Raw genomic sequence first — 27,504 nt, forward strand, 5'->3', positions numbered from 1 at the left:
CGGATATTAATTTATAATAATGTTCCACATCTATAGCTGTAAATATTTTCGAGTGATGTAAATATGTATTATGTTTCTTTAGTTAACAAGAATCCTGCATCTACCAAAAGATACAACTAAAATTAGATAAATAAATATACATAAGAACCTACAAAGATTAGAGTTCCTAAAAATTAACACCGAGATAGAGAAACAGGAACGTCGAATAGAATCTCCAGGATCTAGGAAAATCATCAAATATCTTTTAGAAGCAATTAAACTTTTCCAATTTCAGGGAAAAATTCGCGCGGAAACTTTTCTTCAAGCGCTCATTCTAAACTCTGGGCTTGGCCAGCGTTTATGATGTCTGTAATTACTGCCTGTTGAATGGGAGCAACAAAAACCCAACCTTCTGTGCAGCTCATTCTTGCCTATCAAATTCCTTATTCTATTAATATTTTATCGATACTCCAGAAACATTTTATATTTTCAATGAAAATCATCTATCATCATATATCCTAAATATTAAATACGCAAATATTATAAAAATCTATTAGGAAAAAAGAATTTCTATTATTTTTCGTAGTATCTTCGATATTGAATTTCAATGATGTGATGTATTTATTTTCTGCAATGTAATTTCGGTTTTGAAAAATGAAATTCTTCTCCGTAAAGTAGGAAGCAAATACCACTTTGCGATCGTGCACACTTGTTCCTGATTGATCGGTACTATTGCCCTTGTCTAACATGAGCATATATATAAGATATATATGCATACATATATATCTATTTTTATTACACAATATTTCGCTCTTTGTACCACACGCGATATACGTCTATCCTTGCCTCACATTATTGCGCTTATTGTTTCATACACGGTATATGTCTATTTTTGTCACGCACTATCGTGTTACGTGTCTATGGACAAATCATGTGCTGCCATCTATTGGATACAAAAGTAATAGTAATTTAGAGTATATACGGATAGATAGCAATACATAATTATCGGTAGAATACGTTGTGATATCGGCCTACCGACGCCTTGTTGTTTTACCGACATAAGCATTTTTTTATCTCTCGCTTCTTCGTATATGACACCCGAGATCCAGGTATGCGAACGTGAGCCCCGTTGTCAATCTCAATATCAACATCCATCAAGAAGAAGCTACATCTTCACGTAGACCAGCATTTCACATACAGCGATGAGCAAGATATAAAAGAGCCTGTATTACTAGACCTGACTCATTCTTTCATTGCGAATTCTCGTATGTGTCGCTATTTTCATTGCGTTGTCAATTCTTAGCATTATCATTGTTAATGTATCTTATAGCATATAAGATTTGTAATAATCATATCAATTTTCGACTCTTTATTATTGAATATAAGGATTTTAATATAAGTTCTTGTTAATAGTTGAAGATTCTATTCAGGCGACAAAGTAGAGATAAATAGAAATTATAAATTTAGTGCTCGTAAATTTGAGTTGCAAAGAGGACCTCCTCGTAACTCTTGGGTGACAGAAGTGAAGAGATCCGCACGCTGTGGAAGCAATTCTGTACCTTCTTAATTTCAATTATTACTAATAGCCTAATGTCGAAGACGCGTTACATCGATCGTAAGACTCAGTTGCGGAAACCTAAACTGCGGAAGAGCCACCCAGAATAACTGAGGATATATCGTCACGCCCGTCATAGGATAAGGTAGGTAGGTAGATACGTAGTTAGACTAAAAGTAGAATCGCTCCAGACGACTGTTACATCAGAAATTCATACCGTCTTCTCCCATCTCGTGAAAACTACAGTCCATCGACGTACACCCGAGTCTTCCCGACCTCAAGGATTTCTGCATACACGATCCGGCAAACGATATAAATCTTAGGTATCGCCAAGCTATACTTCACGCCTACTATGGTGTGAATATATAGGCTCTATGCTACGTTTTTCGATAAAATAATGGTTAAATTGATCAAATAAATAAATTTTTAGGCTAAAGTCTCGATTCAAAGATGTTTTTGTCTTCGAAAACTTCTCGCATAAAATTATCAACAAAAATCATACTTTTCTTGCTTCATATGGAAATCTTCGAAATTATCATTAAAAGGTTAAATGTATATACAGAATAAATATACAATTAAATATACTATCATAATGAGAATAATAAGAATGATAATAATTAGTTTCATAGACGAGTATTAAAATGATATAACAAAATCATATTATTTCTTAGTAAGTGTACTATTTTGAGGTACATAACTTGAGAGCACTTTTGTAAAAAAAAATTTTATTCTGAATATCCATAATATGGCCCCTCATAGTATGCTTTCTCCATGTCCATTGAATTTCGTCGAAGTCGTCTTCCAATGGGTTCTAAATCATTGTAACACTTGGTAAAAACTCGCATCACAGCGTTCGTTGCTTCCTCCTTTGATATATTTTTTATAACAATTAGTGACCTAACAGCCTTGTCTATAACACAGTCCTAAAGCAAAAATATAACTATAATAACAACTGTATAATATGATTATGATATATTCTATAATATAAAATGGGATGAATATATTTTAATTGCATGACGAGGAATATTTTGTACAATATGTACAATATATGTACAATACTTACCTGATGTGCTTTTTTAATATGAAAAGGTGAAGCAGTTCCTCGATACCATGCACCAAGAAAACTACAATGACATTGATTTGCTGCTCTTATTTCCGTACAAGCTAAATGATCTACATTGTTTAGATCAAGTTTGTTACGGCAATAATCAAACATATGTATCATCTCATGACTTAAAGTACCTTGAACTTGATTTCTGCTCTTAGCAATGTTTTGGCAAATTATAATCTAAAAAATATGAAATATTTTATATTACTTATATATTGATACATACAAAGATTTTTAATAACATTTACCTGATTTGTGTCAGGATCATAACCACCAGTAACTGTATTATCACATACTTCACATGAAATATGACGAGCAAGATCAACTTCACTGAAATTATCTATCACTTAGTTACTTCTTAGAGTACAACAGAATAAGAAAGTACATAAAATCTAAATATTACTTACCATCCTGAACTTTTTAATGCTGCTAACATTAGTTTCACTAGAGGACCTAAAATATATATAATTTATTATTTATATAATTCTTTGATTAATATATAGCATATACTGTATAATATAATATTTGTTTATACAAGCAAGATTATAATATTAAATATGAGTTTTCCAATTTTGCTCCGGAGAAATTTTTTCATAATGACAGTTTTTAATTTAAAAAAAATATATAGCAAATATAGTTGACACTTGAAAAATATAATAACCATATAGTAAATTCAAAGTAGAACAAACTTATTAAAAAAATGTTTAGAAATAGATAGAAGAATCTTACTCTTTTTTACACAGTTATAAACATTAATTTCACAGTTTATTTTCTCGTTATTTTTCCTTCTTTCATTAAAAGTAATTACATCAAACCAAGTACGAGATTGTTTTTCACCACTTCGATTTTTTCTGCCTGGATAAAGATCAGAATATTCTATTCCTTCAATATTACTATATTTCTCAGAATTTGATTGTTTTTCATTTTTTTCACTTTCGACAGTCATTATTTGAAAATATTAGTCTATATTATTGCTTCGAAGAGCACGAGTTACAAAAACAATCGAAATATAGGTTATGATACGGTATTACATCATAGAACCTAGAACTAATACGTGCGCATGAACAGATGCAATGTTACGAACATATACCGGAGATGAGTAAAGTTTTTTTTTTTTTTTTTTTTTTTTTTATTTGTTTTATTAAATTTTTACAATTTGTCCAGAAGGACATTTGGTAAAATGTTATAGCTTAGAGAATAAAAGAATAAAAAATAAAAAATAAAAATAAATAGAAATAAATAAAATATAGCATGTGGATGGTTACCCCCAGCGGGGTTCCATCTTCTAGGTTTCCTATTGCATCTCTATTTCGAGGTCTGCGGGATGCTTCCTCTTCAGTCTTCTTTCTATTTTGGTTTTATTTGTTTCAGCAGCCAGCTGGTTTGGGTGTGCTGCAAGTCTTTCTTTGTACTTTTTTGCGTATCTAGCGATTTCCTCTTTGACTGTTGGAATTTTTAGATCTTTTCGTAGGTCTTCATTTCTGACGTACCATGGAGCGTTAACTATTGTCCTTAAGATTTTTGCTTGCTCTATTTCTATTTTGCTTATGTGACTCATTGCTGCCGTCCCCCATAATGGGACTCCGTATGTCCAGATTGGTTTGATTATTGTTTTGTATATATTTAGTTTATTCATTGTGCTTAATTTAGATTTTCTATTGATTAACCAGTACATCTGCTTCCTTTTTGCACTTATTCTGTTTATTATTGATTTTATATGGTGCTTCCATGTAAGGCGTGTGTCTAAATTTATTCCCAGATATTTGACTTGCTTTGATTGTGCTATGTGGGCGCCGTTCAGTTGAATATCTGGTGTTTTTCCTTTTCTAAGTGTAAATGTTATGTGGTTGCACTTGCTGGTGTTCACTTTTATTTGTTTGTTTTGCAGCCATTTTTCTATTTTTGTAGTGTGTTCTTGTAGTAGTGCGGCGGCCGTTTCTAGATTTGCATGCCTCACTAGTATGGCCGTATCGTCCGCAAACGTCAGTGTTTTACTGTTGACAGTTGTTGGTATATCTGCCGTGTATAGTGTGTATAATATTGGTCCTAAGACACTTCCTTGCGGTACTCCTGCCTTGATGTCCTTAATTTCAGAGTATGCATCATTTATTTTTACTACAAAGGTTCTGTTGTTTAAGTAGGATTTGAGTAGTTTGTAGATTTGTTCTGGAAATTGCTTTTTGATTGTTTGAAGAAGTTTTTCATGGTTAACTTTGTCGAATGCTTTTTCGATATCCATAAAGAGTGCTGTGCAGTATTGTTTTGTTTCAAGCGACTGTAAGATTTCATTGACGAGTCTATGCATTTGTTCTATTGTGGAGTGTTTATTCCTGAATCCAAATTGATGGTTCGGTATTAGTTTTTCTTTTTCTATTGTTGGTTTTAAGCGGTTATATATTATTTTCTCTAGTAATTTGGAAAACGCAGGTAGTAATGATATCGGCCTGTAGGATGCAGTTAAATGTGGGTTTTTGTTTGGTTTGGGTAACATCACTATCTGTGCTATTTTCCATAGTGTAGGAAAGTACTGTATTCTTAGAATTGCGTTAAATATTATCGTTGTTAGTCTTATTGCCTTTGGGGGAAGGTTTTTTAAGATTTTCCCATTGATCAAGTCAAATCCTGGTGCTTTACTTGTCTTTGTTGCCTCAATTAAGTTTGTAACTTCTTGCGCTGTTGTGCTGAGTATGGTGCAGCGTTTATCAGTTGTGTTGCTGGCATTTTCCACTTCTTCATTTGTTTGCCATCCAGGGATGCTGTTATCAATTTCATACGGCGAAAATATATTTTGTAGGTGCTTTGAGAATTCTTCTGCCTGTTCTTCGTTGGTTCTAGCCCATGTGTTGTCCATTTTTCTGATTGCTGGGATTGTTTTTACTGTTTTCTTAATTTTGTTAGTGACTTTCCATAGGGAGTAGTCGGTATTCTCATGCGCGGATAGTGATTCGATGAATTTTGAGAATTCGTTATTATGATGTTCCCTTATTTTATTCTTTAGTTCCTTTGCAAGTTTATTTAGGTTTTTCTTGTTTTCTCGTGTTCTCTGTTTTTGCCATTTTGCTTTCGCTTTTCTTTTTTCCCTGATTTTGTCTAGGATGTCCTGCGGAATAATTTTTGATTGCCTGCTATTTGTTTCATAGGTGGTGGTTGCCCACGCTGCTTCCTGTATTATTTCTGTCAAAGTTGCTACTGCCTGCTCAATGTGTTCAGGTGTTTTCAACGGGATATTGCAGTTGATTTTGTTTTCGATCAGTTCTTTGAAAGTTTGCCAGTTGGTGGTTTTATTGCAAAGCGACTCTGACTTGTTATAAAGTAGTGGTTTGCTTGTATATTCTATTATAATTGGTGTATGGTCGGAGTTAAGCTCGAGGCTGGTTGTTATTTTTAATTTGCTTACATTTAGCCCTTTTGTTACTGCAAAATCCAACAGGTCAGGTATTTTATTGGGGTCTGTCGGCCAGTACGTTGGTTTTCCTGTAGATAGTACGTTGAGGTTGCTGCTTCTAATGTATTTTTCCAATGTTCTACCTCTCGGTGTGCTAATTCTCGAACCCCATAATGTGTGTTTTGCATTAAAGTCTCCTGCCGCTATATATTTGTCGCCTAAGGATTGGAAGTACTCTTCCCATTTTTTAAGTGTCATTTTGTGTCTCGGAGGTGCATATACTGCTGACATCTGGAAGTAATTGTCATTGGTTTGTATTGTGACAGTGGTTGCTTGTAGGTGTTCTTGATTTGTTTGACTATGTAAGTGATGCTTGATGTCATTTTTTATTATTACTGCAGTTCCTCCATGTGCTTTACCTGAGGGATGTTTGGTATCGTATATGGTGTAGTACGGTATTTTCATGTAGTTTTTTAGGGTGAAATGTGTTTCTGAGACAAGTAGTATATCAATATTATTTTTATACAAAAATATTTTAGTTTCGTGGGCTCGCTGTTGCAAGCCATTGGAGTTCCAGACTGCTATTTTCAAAATGTCCATCTCTATTTTTTACTTAGCAAGTTAGTGAGTAGCTGTAACATGATTGTTGTTTGTTGTGCTTGTTGTCTTAGTATTGTGTTTAGATCACTTACCATTTTTCCTAACATTTCCGTACCTTTAATGGATTGTTTGAGCATTTCTTTGATGTCTGTAACGTCTTCGATGTTATTGTTTTCATTCTGATTGATTGCAAGCGTTGGTTTGCTAATGTTTTTAGTTACTTGTGCGTAGCTTCGTTTACCTTGGGGATCTATGTTTCTGCTTATAGCGTTTAGTTCCTGTTGTGCTTTCAATGTTGTTTCGTTATCCGTTATACTTTGTTGTGGTTGATGGTCATTGTGTGATCTGTTGCGAAGTGGAGGAAACAGTTTACGTTGTATTTGTTTCCTTATTTCACATCCTTTGTAGCTGGCTGGGTGGTTTCCGTTACAATTATAGCATTTAACTTGTTCTATTTTTCCTGTGTATGGGCAGTGTATTGTTAGGTGATTTTTTGCACATTTAACACATGCCGGGCTTCTGTTGCAATAATTTTTTGTGTGTCCGTATTGTTGACACCGCATGCATTGTGGTATATCTTTTTTGTAGCGTGGTGGTTCCACTGTTACAATTGTATTTAGTATTTTTTTGATTTCATAGATTTCCTTGTTATTGGTTCTGGGTTCCAGTTCTATTAAGAATAGTGGCAATGGTTGCTTCGTATCGTATCTTGTCATATTGTTTATTGCTCTTGTTTCATGGCCAATTTTTCCTAATTCTTCACTTAATTTTTTTGTGTTAGTTTTTGGATGTAAACCTCTTATAACTATTTTATAGCTCCTTTCTGTTTTGAGTTGGTACGTGTGGTATATAGCATTTTTTTCCTTTAGTTCATTTATCACTTTCCTATAAACTTCTGGGGTGTTTGTTTGAATTTTTACTTGTTCTAATTTTGTTTGTTTTATTGTGTAGTTATCCTTCCCGACTACATTGTTTAGTCGATCAATAAGCGGGTCTATTATTTGGGCCTCAACAAATATTGGTGGTGGTTTTGATATGTAAGGTGTTTTAGTTGTGGTTTTGCTTGTCGGGTCATTGTCTATTTCTTCCGTTAGTGAGCTGAAGGAGTTTCTTAAAGGTAATTCTTGCAGCCATCGCTGCTTTCCTGTATCTGGGTTTCCTGCAGCATTTGTGTCTGGAATTATTTTACGTTTTTTGCTAGTCTTTGCTAGCTTCCAGTTTTCGTCCTGGTAACTTATTTTGTTATCGTGTCTGCACTCCTCCTGTCTCCGCTGCTCTTCCATTTCTTCTATTTCCATATCATTTTGGTTGTTATTATTTTGCTGTTGTTGCTGTAAGCCTGGTAAATCTGATGACCCTTTTATGTAATATTTTTCTCCATTGGTTGCAATCTTGATCGTTGATATCTGCTGTTGCATTGTTTGTCACTAACACTATTCGTAGCACTTCTCTGAATCACTTGACTGGAGCACACGTTTGCCTACGCACATCTGTTCGCCTCGGTTGCCCGAGCGAGACTCGATGAGTAAAGTGATTGCCGGAGAGCATGGGAGAAATTCAACCAAAAGTACGAAATTGGCTAAAATCAGACGTTTAGAAAATGTGCAGCGGAAGCGCAACGCTATACTAGAATAGTTTTAAGTTATTAGATTATTATAAAGAAAATTAAGAACTCATTGTAAAATTGTACTATTATTGTAAACTTATGAATTGAATTAAATAAAACAATCTAATTTTGCAAATGGACGCCTAACCATATAAAATCTTTTCAACATCCACGATCCTCAAATCTTTTTCAATTCTCATAAGTTTAAAGAATAAGTTATAAAAAGAGACAAAAGATTTCGAGAAAATTGGTAAGTATTGATAAGTATTAAGAGAATAAAATATCATGAGAGGTATTCGAAACATTTTGAAATTCTTGGAAACAGCGTGATCTTCTCCGAGAAAATTAAAAATTAGTATAGGAGGTGGCACAATTTCGCCGATCCTTGAAAATGATATTATATTCCAGAAATTTTTCGAAGTTGAAATTTTTGGTTTAGCGATAAATTATTTATCAGAATCTCGATTTTATATCAAAAGAATATAATTTTATAAGAGGTGGCACTATTTCGATAATTCTTGGAATTTGACATCATTTCTCGGAATTTTCGAAAGCTATTTCGTGGTCTTTTTTATGTAATTCGCCTTTAAATTTCGCGTATTCTTAACTAATTCTCAATTTTTATTTTTTGATTTTTTGTAAGATTTTGTAGATTTGTATAGTGAAAAGGATAGATAATAATATTGTAAAATGCTATTAGACTAATGATTCATTGAAATTCATTGAAATTCTACCTACATACATGTTATATAATTATTTTATAATAAATAGTCTCAGTTTTTATCGTATTGTATAATCATTTCCAAGAAGGTCATTGCTGTTAGTTCCTTTTGGTATCCTGATTGTTGCTTCTATAATCAATACAAAAAAAGCAATTTATTTCTAGTGTTTAATTAAATTTTTAAGTAGTTTTTGTTTTTTCGCCCTTACCTTACGCTGATCACCGCTAGTCTAAATGCACAGTTTTCTTCATGCCGTGCATACGCACGTTTCTCTCATCAAGAGCCTCGGAAAATAAATTTGCGTATAGTTCGATTGTTCGCTACTAAAGAGTTTCATTCTCAATGCACATTTCTTGGTTGATTTTCTTAATATTGCATCGGCAATCCCCTACTCATCTGTGTATATACTACACTCCTCGTCAAAACGATAACCCAGGTGTGCTATCTCCAATTTCTCAATGACACGTGTAAAGTTTTTCATCTGTAACGTATAATATCAAATCATTATGAGCTCAGAATATGCGGCTTGCTGGAAATAAGTCACAATGTTGTAGATGTTTGTATACAACAAAAAAAAAACTGTTCCATACTAAGGTCGAAATGATAACACATTCTGTTAATATGTTTAGAAATTGCTCAGTGGTTCATGATCTATCAACGAGTAAAGATTACAGTACAACATTATAGAAATTTGTAAGTATGGGACGCGAGAAAAAACTAAACGAGTCTGAAAAAAAGCAAGTTCTTGAACTAAAATAGCAACGGTTATCAGTAGCAAAAATATGTTATGTTAAATGTTATAAATTTGCAGAAATTTCTACGCCAAACATTAGTTATTCCGGACTTCATTGAGTGACAGTAAGCCAATGCAACTTACCGAAATGATTGCTGATAGTATTATGATACGCCATTCTTAATTCTCGAACTATTGTCCAAAAACAGCGACATAGTGAGCTGATCTGTGTTACTTTTGATCTATGCTGAAGTCAGAAGATACCGAATTTTATTTTAAAACGCTTAGCATAGCATATAAGGGAAAGAACAAATGCACATATTCTATAAATTTATTACATTTTATTTATTTGTAGTTTATACAGAAAATAATATTGCATTTTATCGCATGCTGATTAACTGTTATTACAATTGGACCAAAAACATGGCTCAAAAGAAATCCGACCCGATTCAAATAGAGTTAATAAATGTTGGAATCATTACTATAATAATTTTAGGCACCCTGTTTTTACGTAGAGGAAATCTTCATAGACATCTTCCTTCAATTAGTGCCGGATCCTGGCAGATTAAATGGTGGTCTACCTTAGTGCGTTAGGGAGAGCTCTGCAAACTTTTCTCAAATTCATCTCTCCGCGCCTCGACCTTGACTCTACATACATCTACTCCTAAAATGCACTTCACTCACATGACGCTATGTAACTACACCACAGTGCCGCATCATATGCGATCGCAGTCTTCCCGAAACCCATTGAAGTAGAATGCTCATCTTTGTGTAAAAATTGCAGAACTTTTGATAGAAATAAGATAGAACAATGAATCTTGTTTAAAGTTAAAGCTAAGATATTGTAGAATAAGGAAAAAATGCAGAGGAACTATCACAAACAAGTTTTGACTTTGAAAATCTATATTAGATTTGAAATTTTTTGACAAAATTGCGAACAAAGATACAACAGACCAGCTAAGATCGTAGAAAAACATTTGCAGGAGATAATTAATACAGCCTCCTTATCACGTACAACACATCGAGATTTGCAGTCCTATACAACCAAGCTAGAATCACATTACAAGTCCTTGGAAGCACTTGGACAACCAACCGCAGATACCTTGTTATTGTATCTATGCACCTCTAAATTAGATCTGGAAACCGATTTAATATGGAAGGACAAGATAAAATCCACACCATTCCCTACGTTCAAAGAATTCCTGAAGTTTTTGAACGATCGATGTCAGGTCATGGAACCTACAAGAACGACACGCCAAACACGTGGGCATGCATTTGTCACGTCGCAACCTCCGTCACTCTGTCCAATTTGCCACACAAAATTTGGAGCTGCAATAATTTCAGGACGAAAACCATCGAAGAACGTCTGATGGCCGTCGAAGAGATATTAGCGTGTACCAATTGTCTGATCATAGGATACACGCTTTCACGCCGGATCTTGTCGTATATGCGACCAATGCCACCACACGCTTCTACATAGATCCGACATTTGAATTAAGGATCGAAACATCTCTGAACCGGAACAACTCCGCATCGGGAATTATCTATCACACCTCACGAATACCACCTTTATTAACAAAGTATCTTCATCGCGAAGCATGCATATAAAATCTCCTACTGTAATGACGGCAAACGCAAAAGAAATTACCCCCTTGGTTCGGGAACCAAGCAATCTAAACGAGCAATTCCAGTCCGTGTCAAAACTGCCCGACGGATACGAACAGTCGGACCAGCAAAAAACCTCTTAATGTCATATCGAAAATAAGTCGACGACATTCAAATACAGTTTACCATTGTCTATGAAAAGTTACTTGAGCTCTCTTTAGATCTGGATGAACGATTATCAAAACTCATCGCAATCAATCCTTCCCCAACCAAAATTCCCAAGACTATGGCGAATTCACAACCACCGGAATGCAGCGGCAAGACTTGCAGGGAAGTAACAATAATTTAAATAGCAACAACAACATTCATACTCCGCCGAAGGAAAATATCTGATTAAATTTAGCTCCGATCTCGTCGCATGACACGCGCAACTCATTGCATGACACCCGCAGCCCGGCACCTACACGCGACTTGACGACAATCAAGTTCGCGTTCTCATTATCTTGACAGTCTTATCCAACGCCATAAACCACCTGGAATCTATCAGCCTCCAACAATCCTCTAGACCAGGAGAAAGAAAATACCTCACCTGGCGACAAGTCGTCTCAGACATTGAACTCCTTTAATCTGTTACAGAACATTCATGACTCTTTAACCGTAGTTCACAACCGAGATAGTAACGAGTTAAGTCCCATCCAGAACGACAAGGTCAACATCGTTTCGAAATCCACTATGATCAAACCGCCCAGGAGCAGTCTTATCTCGATCAACACACCCACGATGAACGTCCATCACAACGTGTCGACGTTCAATGATCTCTCTTACATCACGTCACCTGTACCACCTGAGACTAAGAACATTACATTGGACAGTTATTCTCCTAGACATAATGTGAAAACTCCACCTTCGCCACCTCAGAGATAAGCCACACCTGCAATTGGCCCGAATCAGAATAATTTCCGTATTATTACTACCGTGACTAATCACTCAAATGGCATCGGTAATTTACAGAATATTCCATCGGACCTCAACGCTTCTCTACTGAGTTCGCAGATCGTTGTACCGAATAAGTCTCAGACCACAAACTTCTCCCTGAAGTCACCCTTGGCTGCAACGACGCCGCTACACTCCACAATGTCAAAACAAGTCCCAATCACGACGCCCAACGCTCCTTCTCCACCAAGGATCATCATCAAGAGAACGCGGTTCGGGCGGGTCATCGGGGGGAGCCCAGCCTCCCAACCAACTACAGGCATCTTTCACATTTCCAAGACAAGTCACCCCTCAGACAACAGTTACTACCTGCCACATCACGGCTCAATCAGGGATAAGAACCAAACCACAAAACTTCGTGAACTTCAACTAAAAATCTCTCGACGATGACAAGGACGACGGCGATCTAGATTACGAGGGAGACAACATGCCCTCAACGCAACAGTTCTTCGGCCGCGTCACCAAGCTCACCCTGGGGACGACGACATCATACGGACGGCCGCAGTTCATACAGCAATGAGCATCTTGGATCGAGATGCCAAGCGGCTCGTCACACTACCGAGCGAGCCCGATTCAGCGGAATATGGATAACCAGCAATCGAAAAGGAGTTGGATGGGACAACCAATTAATTTCTCTTTTACAGAACTTTTGATCGGTACCCTCTCAACGCGGGGAGGATGTTACGTTGGCCGACTCTCTGCCTGGACCGGGCCACACATCGCGGGCAGGATGGCAACCAGATGTCTTCACATCCTTACCGCGTAACCTCAATAGTCTCAAGTACCCTCCACCTTGACTGCAACTGTTTATATACATATGTATGTATTTATATATATGCGGATTTTATACTTCGTCTGTAATGATATAATACTCGCGATTGATAGTAAATGGTGGTTTTGTTAATAATATAAAATTGATGAAATAATATAGATAAGAGACTGAAAATTATTTTTCGAACGGACGAACAATAGATTATAAACTTAAATTTTTGGAAATTAGAAAAATATATTTTTTATACAAATTACAGCAATGAAATATAGTATAAGATAACAAACAACGAAAATATACATAATTTTTTTAAACAATAAAATTAGTGTCACATGTATGTTAGTTATACAACGTATAAATAATAAGTACAAGTATTTGGAAAATTTTTTCTTTGGAATGTCATTTACTATTAACTGTAGAGACCCATCCACAAATTAAAACAGCAAGCATTTACAAAACCTTCTATTAAATTATATGTGTCTTCTATACAACATGGGGCATTAATCATTTCTTCTGATTTACAGTAAACTGCGTACAAATCCTGAAAATAAATGAAAAATTATCAATAATTTTAATTATATGTTGCATGTGTATATAAAGTACATAAGCAATAAAAACATAAAAAATGATACAAACCCCTCGTGAGGCGTGTAAATCTATAGTTAACATCATGAAAACTTGAAAGAAACTTGGATGTAATATCAGTAGATGAGTAATATTTCCATCTGGTGTATTGAATTGTTTATGATGTTCTTGATATTTATTTTGCAAAACCTTTGATAAAGTTTGATACCAAGAAATTGGTTGATTAATAAATGGCCTCAATCTTGGATCCAAGTTTAATAAAGGTTCAACGTGAGCCAAAGAACAAAGTTCGGAGAATTCACTATAATTCATTGCAGATTTACTTTCTAATAATTTATTCCATAAAAGATGCGTTCTACATTGTAATGCTCCGCGTTTTATCATATTCATTATATGCATGCGAGCCGCATTTGCTTGAGACATTATTGTTTGTTGCATGAGTTGCTCGTGCGAGGAATAATAACCTAAGTAATTAATCGATTCTTGTCGTATTTGAATGAAGTGTGGCGATGAAGAATTCACCGAAACACTTGGAGGATTTACATTTTGAGTTAATGGAGAATTAGGTACTGGTGGTGGTGTTGGTGCTCCTGTATTATTACAATTGGTACCAAAAGTAGCACTGTATAATTTAGTATCACTCTTTTTATCATTTGAATCTTGTTTACATTCTTGAAGATCTGAAGAAGATTCGTTTATAGTATCCATAACAGCCTCAGTATAAGTACTTGGAGATTTTTCGACACTGTACACCGTACGAAACTTCCCAAGTTTATTGTTTTCTACTTCTCTCTTTGGATATAATTCTCGTTTGCTTGTTAACATTAAATAGTATTTTAAAGTAATTTCGGTTTTTTCTACTTGTGGAGGCTGTCCTAAATGTGATACAATCAGAACAACATCGAAATCATCGGTGTATCTAGTGTCTTGTGCGTCGCAGTAACTAATTAAAGGAGTACTTTTTAAGCTTACTAGAACATATTCACTTTCTTCAGAATCTTGAAGATCACTTTTCATTATAAATACACGCATATTATAAGTCTTCTCATGAGATAATAAGTAAGAATATAAGGTCCGACCTGATATAGCTAAATTGCGAATAGTCACTACATCTAAAATATAAAAATACGTTTATTGTAACTACTAATTTGTTTATTTGTGCCTTTCGCGATAATAAATCACATACAACGTATTTTAAAAGAAATATTAAAATTTAGAAGAGAGATTTACAATTACAGTTAGAAATAGTACCCGCTAAGTAAAATATTTAATAAATATGTAACAGTAACAGTTTCTGTCATTAGAAACGAGTTTCAGTGTTTGTAAATTATTCGTGGCAATATAAAGATAAATACATTATCAAATACCATTGTATTTCGTTTATTTAATAATAGATAGTATATTTTATATTCGCAAATTTCTACTAAAATTATTTTTAGAATACCTCATTCAATTGAAAATATTTCAATCCGTTGATGTTTTTTATTTACTTTTATTTCAAAGCTAATATTTTGTCTAAAGTTAATTTTCAATCAAATTATGATTATTGTGATGAAATTAATTTCGATTATGATAGATTACTAGTGATTTATTTTAAATGATTTAAAACTAGAAATATTTTATTTTATTTCACTTACCACTGTATATAAGATTTCTCGCGTAATTTGGTGCTTTGCTATAATATTTGTTGAAATCATCAAGAAAATGAATCAAGTGATAACCTTGCTGTACTAACAAAGGTCCAGTCCCAGCTATGTACGAATGGATGGAACGTAAATGAAAATCATATGTAAATGAATGTAGATGCATACTAATTTTAATTTTATCACATGCATCCACGAAACTTAGCATAAACTGTAACAAATTAAAATTTTGTTATATTCTTTAATTTAAAAAAAACAAATGAGAAGTATATAATTATTGCATATCAAAAAAATAAGAAAATTAAGATCTTATTTTTCTATGAAATTAAATTATAAATACACATGGAATCATAATTGAAGTTTGTAATAAACTTTATAACATATTTAGTTTAATATCAAAAAACAGTGTACAAGAAAATAAAAAAGTCAGATAACTTACTTGATTCACTAAAGCGCTACTGGCTTTTGTTTGAAGTCGACTGCATTCAATAATATGTAATTTAACAATGAAAAATGGCTGTGATAAGTGAATTTCAAATAGTAATACTCCTCCAAGCATTGACTTTTTGAGATAATAAGATTGTTGCTGAACTGGTTCTTCAAAACTGAAAAGTGATATTAGTTAATTATATAAATATTATTCCGTGAGATTATTTTCAGAGAGGTGAAGGGTACGTATTGAAAATTTATGGAGTTAAACTAGTGTTTCTAAAGTATATTCCTATTAGCATTGACATAATATAAATATCAACATTTTTGAAGGCAGATAGTCTGACATTATTCTGTTTTTGAAAAATTTGATTTGTTTATTGAACATTAAGATATTTAAATTTTAGCAGAGCTTTACCTATTATCAGGTGATTCTATTTGCACTGAACTAAAGCCTAATGAGTGAAGATATTGCTTGTATTCTGACAACATCAAACTGCACAATTCTTTATGCCATTTTATAAGGTTTGTTTGTTCATCTTGACCTTTTTGCATTTGTTGTGATAGTTGTTGACATACGTTGATGCCTGCATTTAAAGACGATTGTGTTGAAAGTGAGTGATCTCTTGTAGCCGCAGACTGTAAGCGCCATGAAGGTAAAAATAATAACGGTGTGTGGCAAAAGTGTATTAAACGAGAATATTGTTTAAAAGTATTTAAAGCGACGATTGAGATTGGGATATTAGGAGCAGTATTTCGATTTTGCCACATTGCATATAGCTTGTTTAAATCTTCTGAAAATTGTAAAATAATTGTATAAGTATTTAGCTCCAAAATTTAATCGTGCTGTTTTACCGTATAACATTTATTATATCGCAATATTAATATTGTAATATATTAATATTTAAATAGTAGAAAAATTAGTCATATGTAATAAATAGAATAAACTTTAATTTCATTTCTTCATTTACCTTTCACCTTTTTTTCACGTAATCGCAAGTCTTGTAAATCACAAACTGCTTTTATCGTCGGATCTATATTGCTATGAAAGTAATTATTAGGTTTTACATCACGCATTGTTTGACCAATTACTTCATTCCATGAAAATTGATTATGTTTTATATTTTGCGTTCTGTTATTCAATCTTATCCACTCTTTCCCATCGTTGTGTGGCACAGCAGAAAACTTTGTAAGACTTTCCATGTCCATAATTTGCAAATATTGTGAATTCGCATGTTCCCTTGAGAAAATTGGTCGATGGTGGAATATACCTAATTTTTGCATTATTACGTTTGTAAAAAAGTTTGATCTTGATGATAGCCACGTGCCCAAATTTGTAGTTTGCTTTATTAATTTTTCAGATTTCTCTTTTGACCAATTATACGTATAAAAAGCTATCTACGGTTGTAATTTAATTTGAAATTAATGGTACAAAGAAAAGTAATTTCACCTATTTATAAGTATTTACATATATTTCTTTTAACTTACATTATCACTTCGAACTTCCGCAAGTAATATTCGTTGTCTTGATACGAAATTAGATTCTAATATCAGTGGATTAAACTTTTGCAAAAGTTTTTGATCTGTAATAAACAATTGCTATATTTACTTGTTAACTTTTTAATATTTCTTATACTAGCAGTTTTAATGGATAGTAATCAAAAAAGACCTCTATCTTATGACTATAGAAAAATTACCTTTTGGGATAAGTAATTCTGGCTGTACTGTTTTGCTGAACGAAGCTTTCCATTGATGAAAGTTTCTAGCTATTAAAATACATTTAGTGTAGGTACCTTGTACATCCTTACTAAAATCACATGGTATGTAAACGGGCAAATCTAACTTCCCTTCATTTTCTAACACAGAATAGTTATTATTTTTTAGTTTAGTTAATAATTCCTCATTTGAAATATATTTTTCGATGAAGGGTTGCCTGTCTTTTAAGACAAAAGATCTGCTGGATGTATCCGGTGCTTGACCTTGTATAATAGCTTCTAACTCTGTAATAATCGTAGATATAGGATGTCTGTGATTAAGGATTACTTCATGCCTTTTTACCGATGGAACTCCAATTTCTAAAGCAAATCGAAACCATTGCGATAAAGTTACACAGTAGATACTATGTAATTTTCCCTCTTCACCTGACTCGAATCGATCAATTGTTAAATCATGCATTATTTTTGGCAAAGTATCAATTTTTACCGAAGTTTGATTTTCTTTACTTTCAATAGATATCTCTTGAGCATCTTTTGTAAGTGGTTCTGTCAGAGGAGTTAACAAAAATTTATATTCTGTAACTAAGTCCCAAATTGCATGTTTAACTGCGGAACATAGCTTTTGTAATAAAGATTCAAGATTAACTCTGCCTTGTTTCCAAATTTTAAATTCGATCAAAGGCGGTGATTCTGCGGAACTTTGATCATAAATTGACGTTGATACGATACTTTTAAAATCTTCTACGTTTATCGTTTCAGGGAAACTATCTATTGGGAATTCATTTTCTAATAATTTTATAGGTTCACCGTGTTCTCCTGTAATTGCCAAAGCTATACAAGCGATTCCTATACTCCCACTGGAGTGACTTTGATTACACAGAAAGATGTCTGATTCAGAAACTCTTTTGATAGATCCTTCGAGTTGTGAGTAATCTTGAAAATGATATTCTGGTCTGTTATCAGTATATTTTGGTATATACAAAAATTGAAGTATATTCTGACGCAAATAAAATTCTAAAGCAGTTATGTATAATACGCAATGCTTCTGTATATTTAAACGTATGATAGATTCTGGCGATTTTGGCGGTTGAATAAAATGAACGTCTGCAGGTGTCAATTTACACATCGGATTTCTTGCTAACATAACAGAAAGAACTTCCAGAACCGCATCGTCTAAGCGATTTTGTAAAGCTTGTACCAAATCGCGTTTAACTTCCGGTCCCGCGTCGGAAATTCCATGTACCATTAAGATGATCGAATCTTCAGTTTTATTTAAAACGTTTGATTCTTTTTCGCTAAAAGATCGAACTCTAGGTCTTGTATCATTTGCCGTGGCATTATCATTCAGCTTAACTTGTGATAACGAGACTACACTATTGCTCCGAGAAACGACAAGTTGTTCATCGCTTTCCGATAATTTGTTTTGTAAAGTTTTTCCATCGCTAATTTGTTCGTGTAATCTTAAGTAAAACACGTTTTTATTATTTTCTTGGTATACAAACATATTACTCCGGTTACTAACAGCCAATCTATTAAGCACACCGTGTAGAACTTTTATACCTCGAGAAAGGCCTGATCTCCCTGGACCAGTTTTTAATCGAGGATGCAGTCGAAAAGTAAATTTCCAAACAACACGACATCGAAACATTCCTGGGGTAAAATTTTGTATTAAATCTCTACTTTGTACAGCATTACTAAATTCACTCGTCGTCTCTGATTTCCAGTTATAATCTTCGCTTGATTCTGTTTCTAGAAGTTCCGAACATTTACTTGTTTTGTGAAGATTTTGCAGAAGTAAATATTGGTTTACTCGACGACAAGTACTCTTTATTTGAGAGACCAACATTTCTTGAGTATGCCAATAACTATTTACTTCAGGCGATATAATCTCTAAAAACCTATTGATGATAACAATTTTTATTATGGTCCATTTCTAAGATAGTTTTGATCTTTACATTTCATGTCAAACATACATAAATAAAAAGGATAATAAATTGTAGTTAGTTTAAAAATTAAAAAAAAATTGATAGTAGTAGTTTACAAAATTTTGAGCAACCAAACATATCAACCAATTTTCAATTTCATCGATTTTTAGAAAGAATTTTCAGTTGATACGTATATATATATATATATATATATAAAATTATAATCTAAAATTAGAAGCAAAGAATCGAATTTTTATTACCAAATAGTTGTTAAAAAACTTCCTATTTAAATTTGTATTATAAAATTTATGTATGTACATAGGCAAGCAGTTCATCTTAAAATATAATGAAATGAAATTATTTTATGTTTTGCTTTAAGAATATTATTACTTACCTACAATGAAAGTAGACATTGACATAATCATTTTCAACGTTTAAGATTAACCAAAAATTGGGTAAGGAACTTTTACGATTATCAAGATCTATTAACCATTGAAATCTGTTTTCCGACGTATTACTTTCTTTAAATCTGTCCTCAATATTTTGGTCTTCATATATTAAATTAATACCGTCAGAATAAGATTCCTCAGATTTAGAATGTATATTAGGGTTATTTTCTGTACAACAGCTGTTGTTTTCTTGTTGTAGCTCTTGCGGATTTTCTTGCTCCGGATTTTTTAGGGCACTATCTGAAATATTGACGATATTAAAATTGATAAGTTTTCTAACAGACTTTTCATGTTATGCGTTTTAATCAAGTTTCAAGTTCTATGTACTACTAAAAAACATTCTACAGTAAATATTATACATATTTAGTGTTATAAAACGTTTTTGAGAAAAATACATACTATCTTTTGTGTTTGATTCCTTTCTCTCGTTCTTAGACTGTTCTGGTACAATATCGCTCACTTTTTCCATATTTTTCACAAAATAAAATAAGTTTCCTTCTTGACGAATACAATATTTATCAATCTGAAGTTTCTTTAACTCACTTATAAATTTTGGTTTACTATCATCCGAGGGGAATACAAAATATAAAGGAACTTTTTCCACTTTGCAGCTAAATCTATCCGTTGATTCTGAAACGTGATTGGCTACGAAATTTAAAACGTTCTCGTTTATAACGGGTTGATCTAAGAACGCGGTTGCGGTTTCATCTTGTAACAACCACTCAATTTCATCTTTTAAATTGCTTATAGCATTGTGTTGGCTTAAAGGTAAGTGAGACATTTTTTCTTGAAAGAATTCGTTTTTAGCATTATTTTCTAAGCTACTTCCACTTTCCGTTCGCAAACTGCCTATAGGCGAACCACTACAAAAAGATGTTGCTCTTAAACCAGAATACCGTTCTAAGCTTACTTCCAATACTTCTTTTGGGAGATTCAAACAAATGATGTCCAAAGTGATTTTTAAATCAGCTAAGCTTAAGCCAGCTATATTTCCATCTTTATAGTCTTCCATCTTTTGCAAAATTTCCATGAAACACGTTGGCAGAGATTTTACAGGGATACTACTAAGACCAGATCTAGATTGGAATCTAATAGAACAGCTTAACTGTAAGAATAGTGGTTGCTCTCTTCCGAAAATGCTTTTTCGCTGGAAATCGCTGTTGACAGATTCCATAGAACCACGTCGTGAAACTTTTGGAACTTTGTTGACATTTGCGCCTGGCCACGTTACATTCCCTGATTGTACAATTACGAATCAAACATTTATTTATCTATTACCTATTTATTAGACATGTTAAAATTATATTAAGAGTATATATTTCTACGTAATATTAAGGATTATTTAATTCGAAATATTATTATGCTTGTTTATTTTAAATAATTAAATATCAGTTGTAGCATTTTTATTTTATATCGGTCAAAATTATTTTATGGTAATCAAAACCGAAAACGAAGGAATATCCTTTCCTATTAATTCCTTTTAACTCGGAAGTTTGTTTTAAAAATTATTTCGTATTTACCTTTTCCATTGAGATTGCGTGACGTACCATCAATATTTATCGAATGGAACATAAGATTCTCTATTTCATCGTCATTGTCTGATTTTTGACATTCTATAAGATCCTATTAAATATTAAGATTAATTACTTGATTAATTAATCTTATTTATTAATTACTACTACATTATTTTGGTAACAAACCGTTTCATGTTCTGACCAAGAGGGTGAACAATAATAAAATTCAGGGTGTGCAGGTACAGGCCTAAAGGCAACTGTAATTATCCTTTCAAATTTTTCTTTAATTAAATTATGTAATGGCTCAACATCGTTACACGTAGAAGGATTTAGTTCGCCCAATAAATTTTTATCCGATAATTTGCTCAAATGTCTGCATACAGATCGCAAATAATTTGTTATATTAATTTCAATTAAAGTTTCTTCGCATTGTTCCACTGCAGCTTCCATATCATTGTAAGTGAGAGGTTGTTGCAATACCAATGATTTGTAAACTGCAACTACATAGCAATGACAGTGAGCCAAACTTAATACCTTGCAATGCTCCACAAGACTTCGTTGATCTGTTATATAGAAAATTATCATTATTTTATATCAGTCGTCAAAACATTAACGTCACAACTTAACTATTTAAATATCAATTAAACTCTAATTATCCAAATATTAACATCGAACTACTATCGGTTGATTAATGGAATCAAGAGATTATTAATCAAGAAGTCAGGCGTTAAATAAACATTATTGTAAGAGTATACTGTTCAGGAAACTATACAAAAATCAATGTTATTTGCACTTTTATTTACCACTTGCAGTATTGTCGGAGTCCTCACTTTTTGGTTCCGGAGTCGGAGGTTTTGAATTATAATCAGATTTTAATTCGATGAAATCTTTACATTCCTGCTGACCAACTCTGAACGTGTGATCTTGATAAATATCCTTATTATGCGAAATTTTTAATTTATCGACCAATGTGTCGATCAACAAAGCCAGCGAACAATCATATACGTAAACTGGAATAACGAGAGATTCTTCGCAATCGTGAAATCTTTTCTGTGTATCTGTGTTTATTATACTGTCCTCGATACACTGACCATATAATATCGACTCGTTATTTTCTAACGATGGAAAATCGGTTACGTTAATATCCATTGCATTAGCTTTTGAGTACGTATCGTCTTCATTTAAATCCATATTGAATATGGTAGATTCGCCATTCCTTTCGGAGTTGTTGCTTGCTGATTGCTCTTCTGTATACGAAGGAGACGTAAATAAACGTACAACGTCTTTTTCTGATGCAGGTAATATCGTGATAATTACATGAGTTGTACTAATTCCTTTGATAAAACATTTCCAACGCGGATAAGAATTAAACTCAGCGTTGGAAGAGAGCCTCTCTAGAAATAGTTTTAAAATCAAAAGATACGTATCCATAATGTATGAGAGTTGCTAGAAAAAAGTTTGTATAATTTCGATAATAAAGATAATACCTTTTTCAGAAAAAAACGGTAAAGGTGGACCACCGACTCGACGCCTGTCAAGAAGCATTTTTGTGAATCTTTGTGATTCAGCAGAAGTTAATAAAAGTTCTTTATTGTGTAACTGTTTCATATGTTCTAAGAAATTATCCATTAGTATTTTATTTGCACTTCCCTGTCCCTTATCATTGCCAATTGTACCTTGAAATAATGTGATAATATAATATGTAATCCATTGTTGATAAGCTCATTTTAGTAATAGAAATATAATATGTATCAAGTAATAGAATACAACCGAAAAAATTTTTAAGTGAAAACAAAAGGCTTTCGTGTATGAGTATTTGTTATTTTATCTTTCTCTGTTTTACTTCTTACTTCAATTATATTACGTTTTAAACCGAGGAAAACTGTATAACTGTACGAAGTACGAATATTAAATAACTGATCGAATAAAATTTTTACCATCAGCAAACATAGAAAATAAGAGCTCGGCTTGTTGACATTTTGGCAAGATATTCAATGTGTCGAAAGAAAAATGCATCGTGTATATCCTTTCATCGATAGTTGGTAGACCTTCGCATGATTCTTCCACGGTGCAGCTATTAGTTTTGATGTTTTTGTTATATTTTTTTGGGAGTTTGACGTCATGGTGGGGGACTTGTCCATAAATAATTTCTGTATTTTTTTCGTTCGGTATTACTTGACTTAATAAGCTCAAATACTCCAAAGTTAATAACGCATTAATGCATTCCTCATCTATCCGAGCAATCTAATAACGAAATATAACATTATTAGGAAAAAGGAAAACGATTTTCAACCTGTAAATTTCATAAAATTCCGAAATTTCTAGAATTATGTCATATTTTCGTATTACATTAATATGCTTCGAAATAATATGTGAAATTAACACTAGATGCACCGACACGATCAAAATGGTCCATTTGCAATTTTCTAAAAGTAAATTTTCGATATTCATAAATACTATGGTCTGCAATTGTTTGTGTTTGTTTCTTTGCATGCTTATTTGTATTTGTGTCCATACTACAAACTTTTTATTTTTTATTTTCGAATTACATATGTTTCAAGCTACATAACACTAAGTATATCTAAAAGGATCATTTGAATCTCTGTACATAATATCATACACAAAGTATCCGATTTCAATCTATATACACATATATCTTTATACTTGTATATATATTGTAATATGCATATTACAAATTATAAATTATCTATAGTATGATGATCACGACGACAGGTATAGCATATCTAATATATTTTTTTATGGAAGGGAAGTAAAAATAGGAAATATGCTAAGAGATTGTGAGACACATGTGGTGTCAGATTATTTTTCATTTTATACAATATTGATATTACACAGACAACGTATTAAAACATCGGTAATATTTGTGAAGTATAAGATAACAGATCTTATAAAGTTTTAATATGTAATTATTAAAAAAAGATTAAATCTTTTATGCATAAAAAATATAAATAATTTAAATTTGTTAACGTTTAAAGTATATTTAAAATTTTATATAAACGATTAATTTATTTTTATTCATTTATTTATACATAATCCTTGCCCTGCGGCTTAAGATGACTCCCAGCTTATCTTATTCCTACTATATGCTCGTCTCAAATGATTAATTTATTTTCAATTACTGAAAACTTTTAAACCTTTAAATTCTTTAATACACAAGAAAAAATGGTATAACAATTTGGTGGATAATTATCCACTTGATAGATAGATGTGTAAATATTTGAACAATAATGAATATCATAAGAAATATTTATTTCAACTTTCAAATAATGCGGTTTATAAAAATTCGATTTATTTGAAAAATACAAAGGGATACAAGTGTTTTGACCGCTTAAAATAGCACGACAAATAAAACTGCAAAAACAATATTCGTAAAGAAAGTATATTTATAACGCACAAAGAATATTATCGTCTAAATTGAATCGCACGAACAATTATACGCAGTTAAACGCTTTCACGATAAGAACCGTTTTAAAAGATTTTATCGCTATTGCAACATGCCTGTCCAGCAAGGTATTAAGAAGCGCCAATAGAATGATTCCACGAAAGCTTCACTTATCTTCACTTACATTACTGATACATCTGTAGCGAAAAGATATTCTGCAGATAGAGAAGAAACAAATAAAGAAACGAGGAACTTCAGGGATCAGGATTAAGTTGGAGGAGTTGAATCTCACTTTAATTCAAAGCGTAGAGACCACTTCTCCACTTGAACCATGAACCCCTATCTTCTATATATTATTCAATTCTGATGTTTCGTTTGAATTTCGATTTGGATATCGATTTTGATATGACGAGAAATATCCATTTCTTACGAAAAGATGATAATCAACAAGACCTTGAGCTGGAAGAGTTAGATCTGGCAAGTTATCAGAGCGCTGCTGCTCACTGCCTAGATCCTCACTTCCAACTGCAAGTCATGCAGATCACAGCCCATGCAACGCCCATGCAGTATCAACGAAGGAAATCAACTTCTTTTTGCCAGTTCACCTAGAAATCTTTCAAGAGATTTCGGTAAATTTGTAATCTCTACTGGAAAAAAACCTCTTTTTATTCACCAAATATCGATTGCGTATTTGAATTTTGATAGAAAAACATTTTTTTAATAAAGTAATATGTGAAACGTTAAATAGAACTATAAATAACACAATGTACGCAAGATAACATAAAAATTTGTAAATAATTAAAAATTAAATACTAATATATTTGTTAATGGAATAAACTTACATTGTTTCTGCTACGAAATATGTATTGCAATTGTACTGTGTTTTATTCAAATCAAATTTTAATATATTTATCTTCCGATTAATTTTAAATCAATCGCATTAATTTGAAAATTAAAATACTTACTTATGTAGGATCACAATTTTATCAACATATTCCAATTCTAATCGATATGTGAAATCATATATTATGAATCTGCAACATTTTTAGCCAATTATAAAATATACACATACAGTTTCATAATTTTTTAGCTTCTCGATATTTTTGTGATATTGGACCAACATTTTCTTAACATACCTGACCCCCGCAGCAACAAAATGTAACAAAACTAAAGTTAAGAACTACTACCAAAGAATTATTTTAAAATATCACTGGTTAATTTCACCGACACTTGAGAGCTTCCCAGAAGAACCAATCGCAATTATTTTGTGGACAAATACTAAAGATCTTTATCACTCTTTAAACGTTCCACTCACATAAAACCGCAAAGATGCTTTGTGCATGTACGGTACGATACGAACGTTAGAAAACCTCCTATGTAAAAAAAAGTAATCAGAGTACTAATAAACAGTCGACTACGTGGTGAGCTTTATATATACCTGAGCTAACTGATAGAAAAATCTTGTTCTGAGTACCCTCATCGATATCGAAGCCCCACCTCAACAATGATAACGACACGTAGTGATAGACAACTTTATACACATATTGCTCCTTATTTTTGCCGGAAATATTACTTTAGTAGTCTTCTTTTACTATTTTTCTATCTAATATTACAGATAACACAAACTAAATATAAATATACAAGTTATACAAACTTATATAAATATATAAAATAAATCTAATAAATATGAAGCTATATAAAAAAATTTTTGAAAATTATTAAATTATTCTATTCTAATTCTAATTATAAATATTTCGTTTCAAATATGAAATATATGAACTATTATATCATTTTTCTACTCTATTAAATTGAAATAATTAAAAAAAAGTAAAATAGTAACATATAAAAATAAAATGATAAGACAACTATGGAATTAAATAACGAATTGTTTTATAACCATTTTTCAATATTGTTAAATAGAAAAGCCGAATTAAAGATGGTTTGACTGAATTTAAAAAAAAAAAAATGTGGGAGAAAATGAAATAAAGCCATAATATATGACCGTTACGGTTTATCAAAAGAGACTTAAAAAATAATACTATCTTTTCCTATTCGTCATTTGTCAATATATGTTTAAAAAATGTTTATCTTATTATTGAGTATATGATATCATACGGCATTTGTAATAAGGTTAACAAAATTTTTAATTTCCACACGATTTCTTTGTCATAAGCAGAAATATCGTGACGATATAATATATGTATATAATTTAGGGTAAGTACATATTCGTGTAACTTTTTGTAACATGAAAGCAACATAAAAGGTGTAACTCTGTAACGGAAAAATCATATTTAAATTTTTAATATATTTGAAAATGATCTTCAAATGTTACAAATAAATTGATTTTAGGCTAAAGATTCCTACAGATACTGATGAAATCTATTACTGTACCTAATAATAGTGTAATACCTTAGATTTTTTGGCGTTAGCTTAAGTTGATTGATTATGCTTATTATATTTAGAGAATTTACTAAAACACGATAGTAGTTTATATGCGACTATTTATACACTTCCCAAAAAGAAAAAGTATTGAAAAACAAAATATACCATTGATTCTTGTGTTTTATATATTTTAACACTGATGTGGTCATCACAAAGAATAGTAAAGAAACGTACAAGAGTAGAGTAGAACAATCAATGAAATTGTTCATACATATCAATAAATGTTATAGAAGATGAATGGTAAGCAGCATACGGAAAAAAGACATTAAATTGAAGATTTCATAGACGGTACAGAACATACAGGCTCAGAACAAGGTAAAGTAATAAACACAGGATAGGTAATA

General features: G+C 32.4%; 2 protein-coding genes and 2 long non-coding RNA genes across 5 annotated transcripts in view; 1 reads left to right on the forward strand and 3 right to left on the reverse strand.

Moving 5' to 3' along the window:
• The first annotated feature begins 1,032 nt into the window (after positions 1-1,032).
• Positions 1,033-3,628, forward strand: LOC139992773 (uncharacterized). The gene is made up of 2 exons (XR_011801190.1): positions 1,033-1,679; positions 1,781-3,628. It is a non-coding gene; the product is annotated as an uncharacterized lncRNA (long non-coding RNA).
• LOC139992772 (mitochondrial inner membrane protease ATP23 homolog) lies at positions 2,195-3,707 on the reverse strand. The gene is made up of 5 exons (XM_072013960.1): positions 3,372-3,707; positions 3,050-3,095; positions 2,891-2,972; positions 2,598-2,822; positions 2,195-2,457 (listed from the first exon to the last, which is right to left on the reverse strand). Exons 1-5 carry the CDS (start codon positions 3,586-3,588, stop codon positions 2,260-2,262), a joined length of 768 nt encoding a protein of 255 aa, XP_071870061.1. The 5' UTR covers positions 3,589-3,707; the 3' UTR covers positions 2,195-2,259.
• A 9,565-nt stretch (positions 3,708-13,272) lies between these two features.
• The window catches only part of LOC139992941 (KICSTOR complex protein SZT2), a 29,587-nt gene continuing 15,355 nt past the window's right edge, over positions 13,273-27,504 (reverse strand). For both annotated transcript variants that reach the window (XM_072014254.1, XM_072014255.1), the window contains 15 exons: positions 23,253-23,559; positions 22,803-22,991; positions 22,119-22,709; positions 21,502-21,878; positions 21,322-21,424; positions 20,201-21,037; positions 19,747-20,041; positions 17,410-19,325; positions 17,201-17,295; positions 16,684-17,110; positions 16,131-16,506; positions 15,723-15,888; positions 15,278-15,494; positions 13,692-14,752; positions 13,273-13,596 (listed from right to left, as the gene is read on the reverse strand). In XM_072014254.1, coding sequence (XP_071870355.1) covers positions 13,465-13,596; positions 13,692-14,752; positions 15,278-15,494; positions 15,723-15,888; positions 16,131-16,506; positions 16,684-17,110; positions 17,201-17,295; positions 17,410-19,325; positions 19,747-20,041; positions 20,201-21,037; positions 21,322-21,424; positions 21,502-21,878; positions 22,119-22,709; positions 22,803-22,991; positions 23,253-23,559 — 7,089 coding nt within the window. In that variant the 3' untranslated portion in view covers positions 13,273-13,464. The remainder of the gene's footprint in view (positions 13,597-13,691; positions 14,753-15,277; positions 15,495-15,722; positions 15,889-16,130; positions 16,507-16,683; positions 17,111-17,200; positions 17,296-17,409; positions 19,326-19,746; positions 20,042-20,200; positions 21,038-21,321; positions 21,425-21,501; positions 21,879-22,118; positions 22,710-22,802; positions 22,992-23,252; positions 23,560-27,504) is intronic.
• On the reverse strand, positions 24,565-26,424 carry LOC139992953 (uncharacterized). The gene is made up of 2 exons (XR_011801252.1): positions 25,855-26,424; positions 24,565-25,752 (listed from the first exon to the last, which is right to left on the reverse strand). It is a non-coding gene; the product is annotated as an uncharacterized lncRNA (long non-coding RNA).

Source organism: Bombus fervidus, chromosome 12 (genome assembly GCF_041682495.2).
Source record: "Bombus fervidus isolate BK054 chromosome 12, iyBomFerv1, whole genome shotgun sequence".
In the NCBI taxonomy this organism is placed as follows: Eukaryota; Metazoa; Arthropoda; class Insecta; order Hymenoptera; family Apidae; genus Bombus; species Bombus fervidus.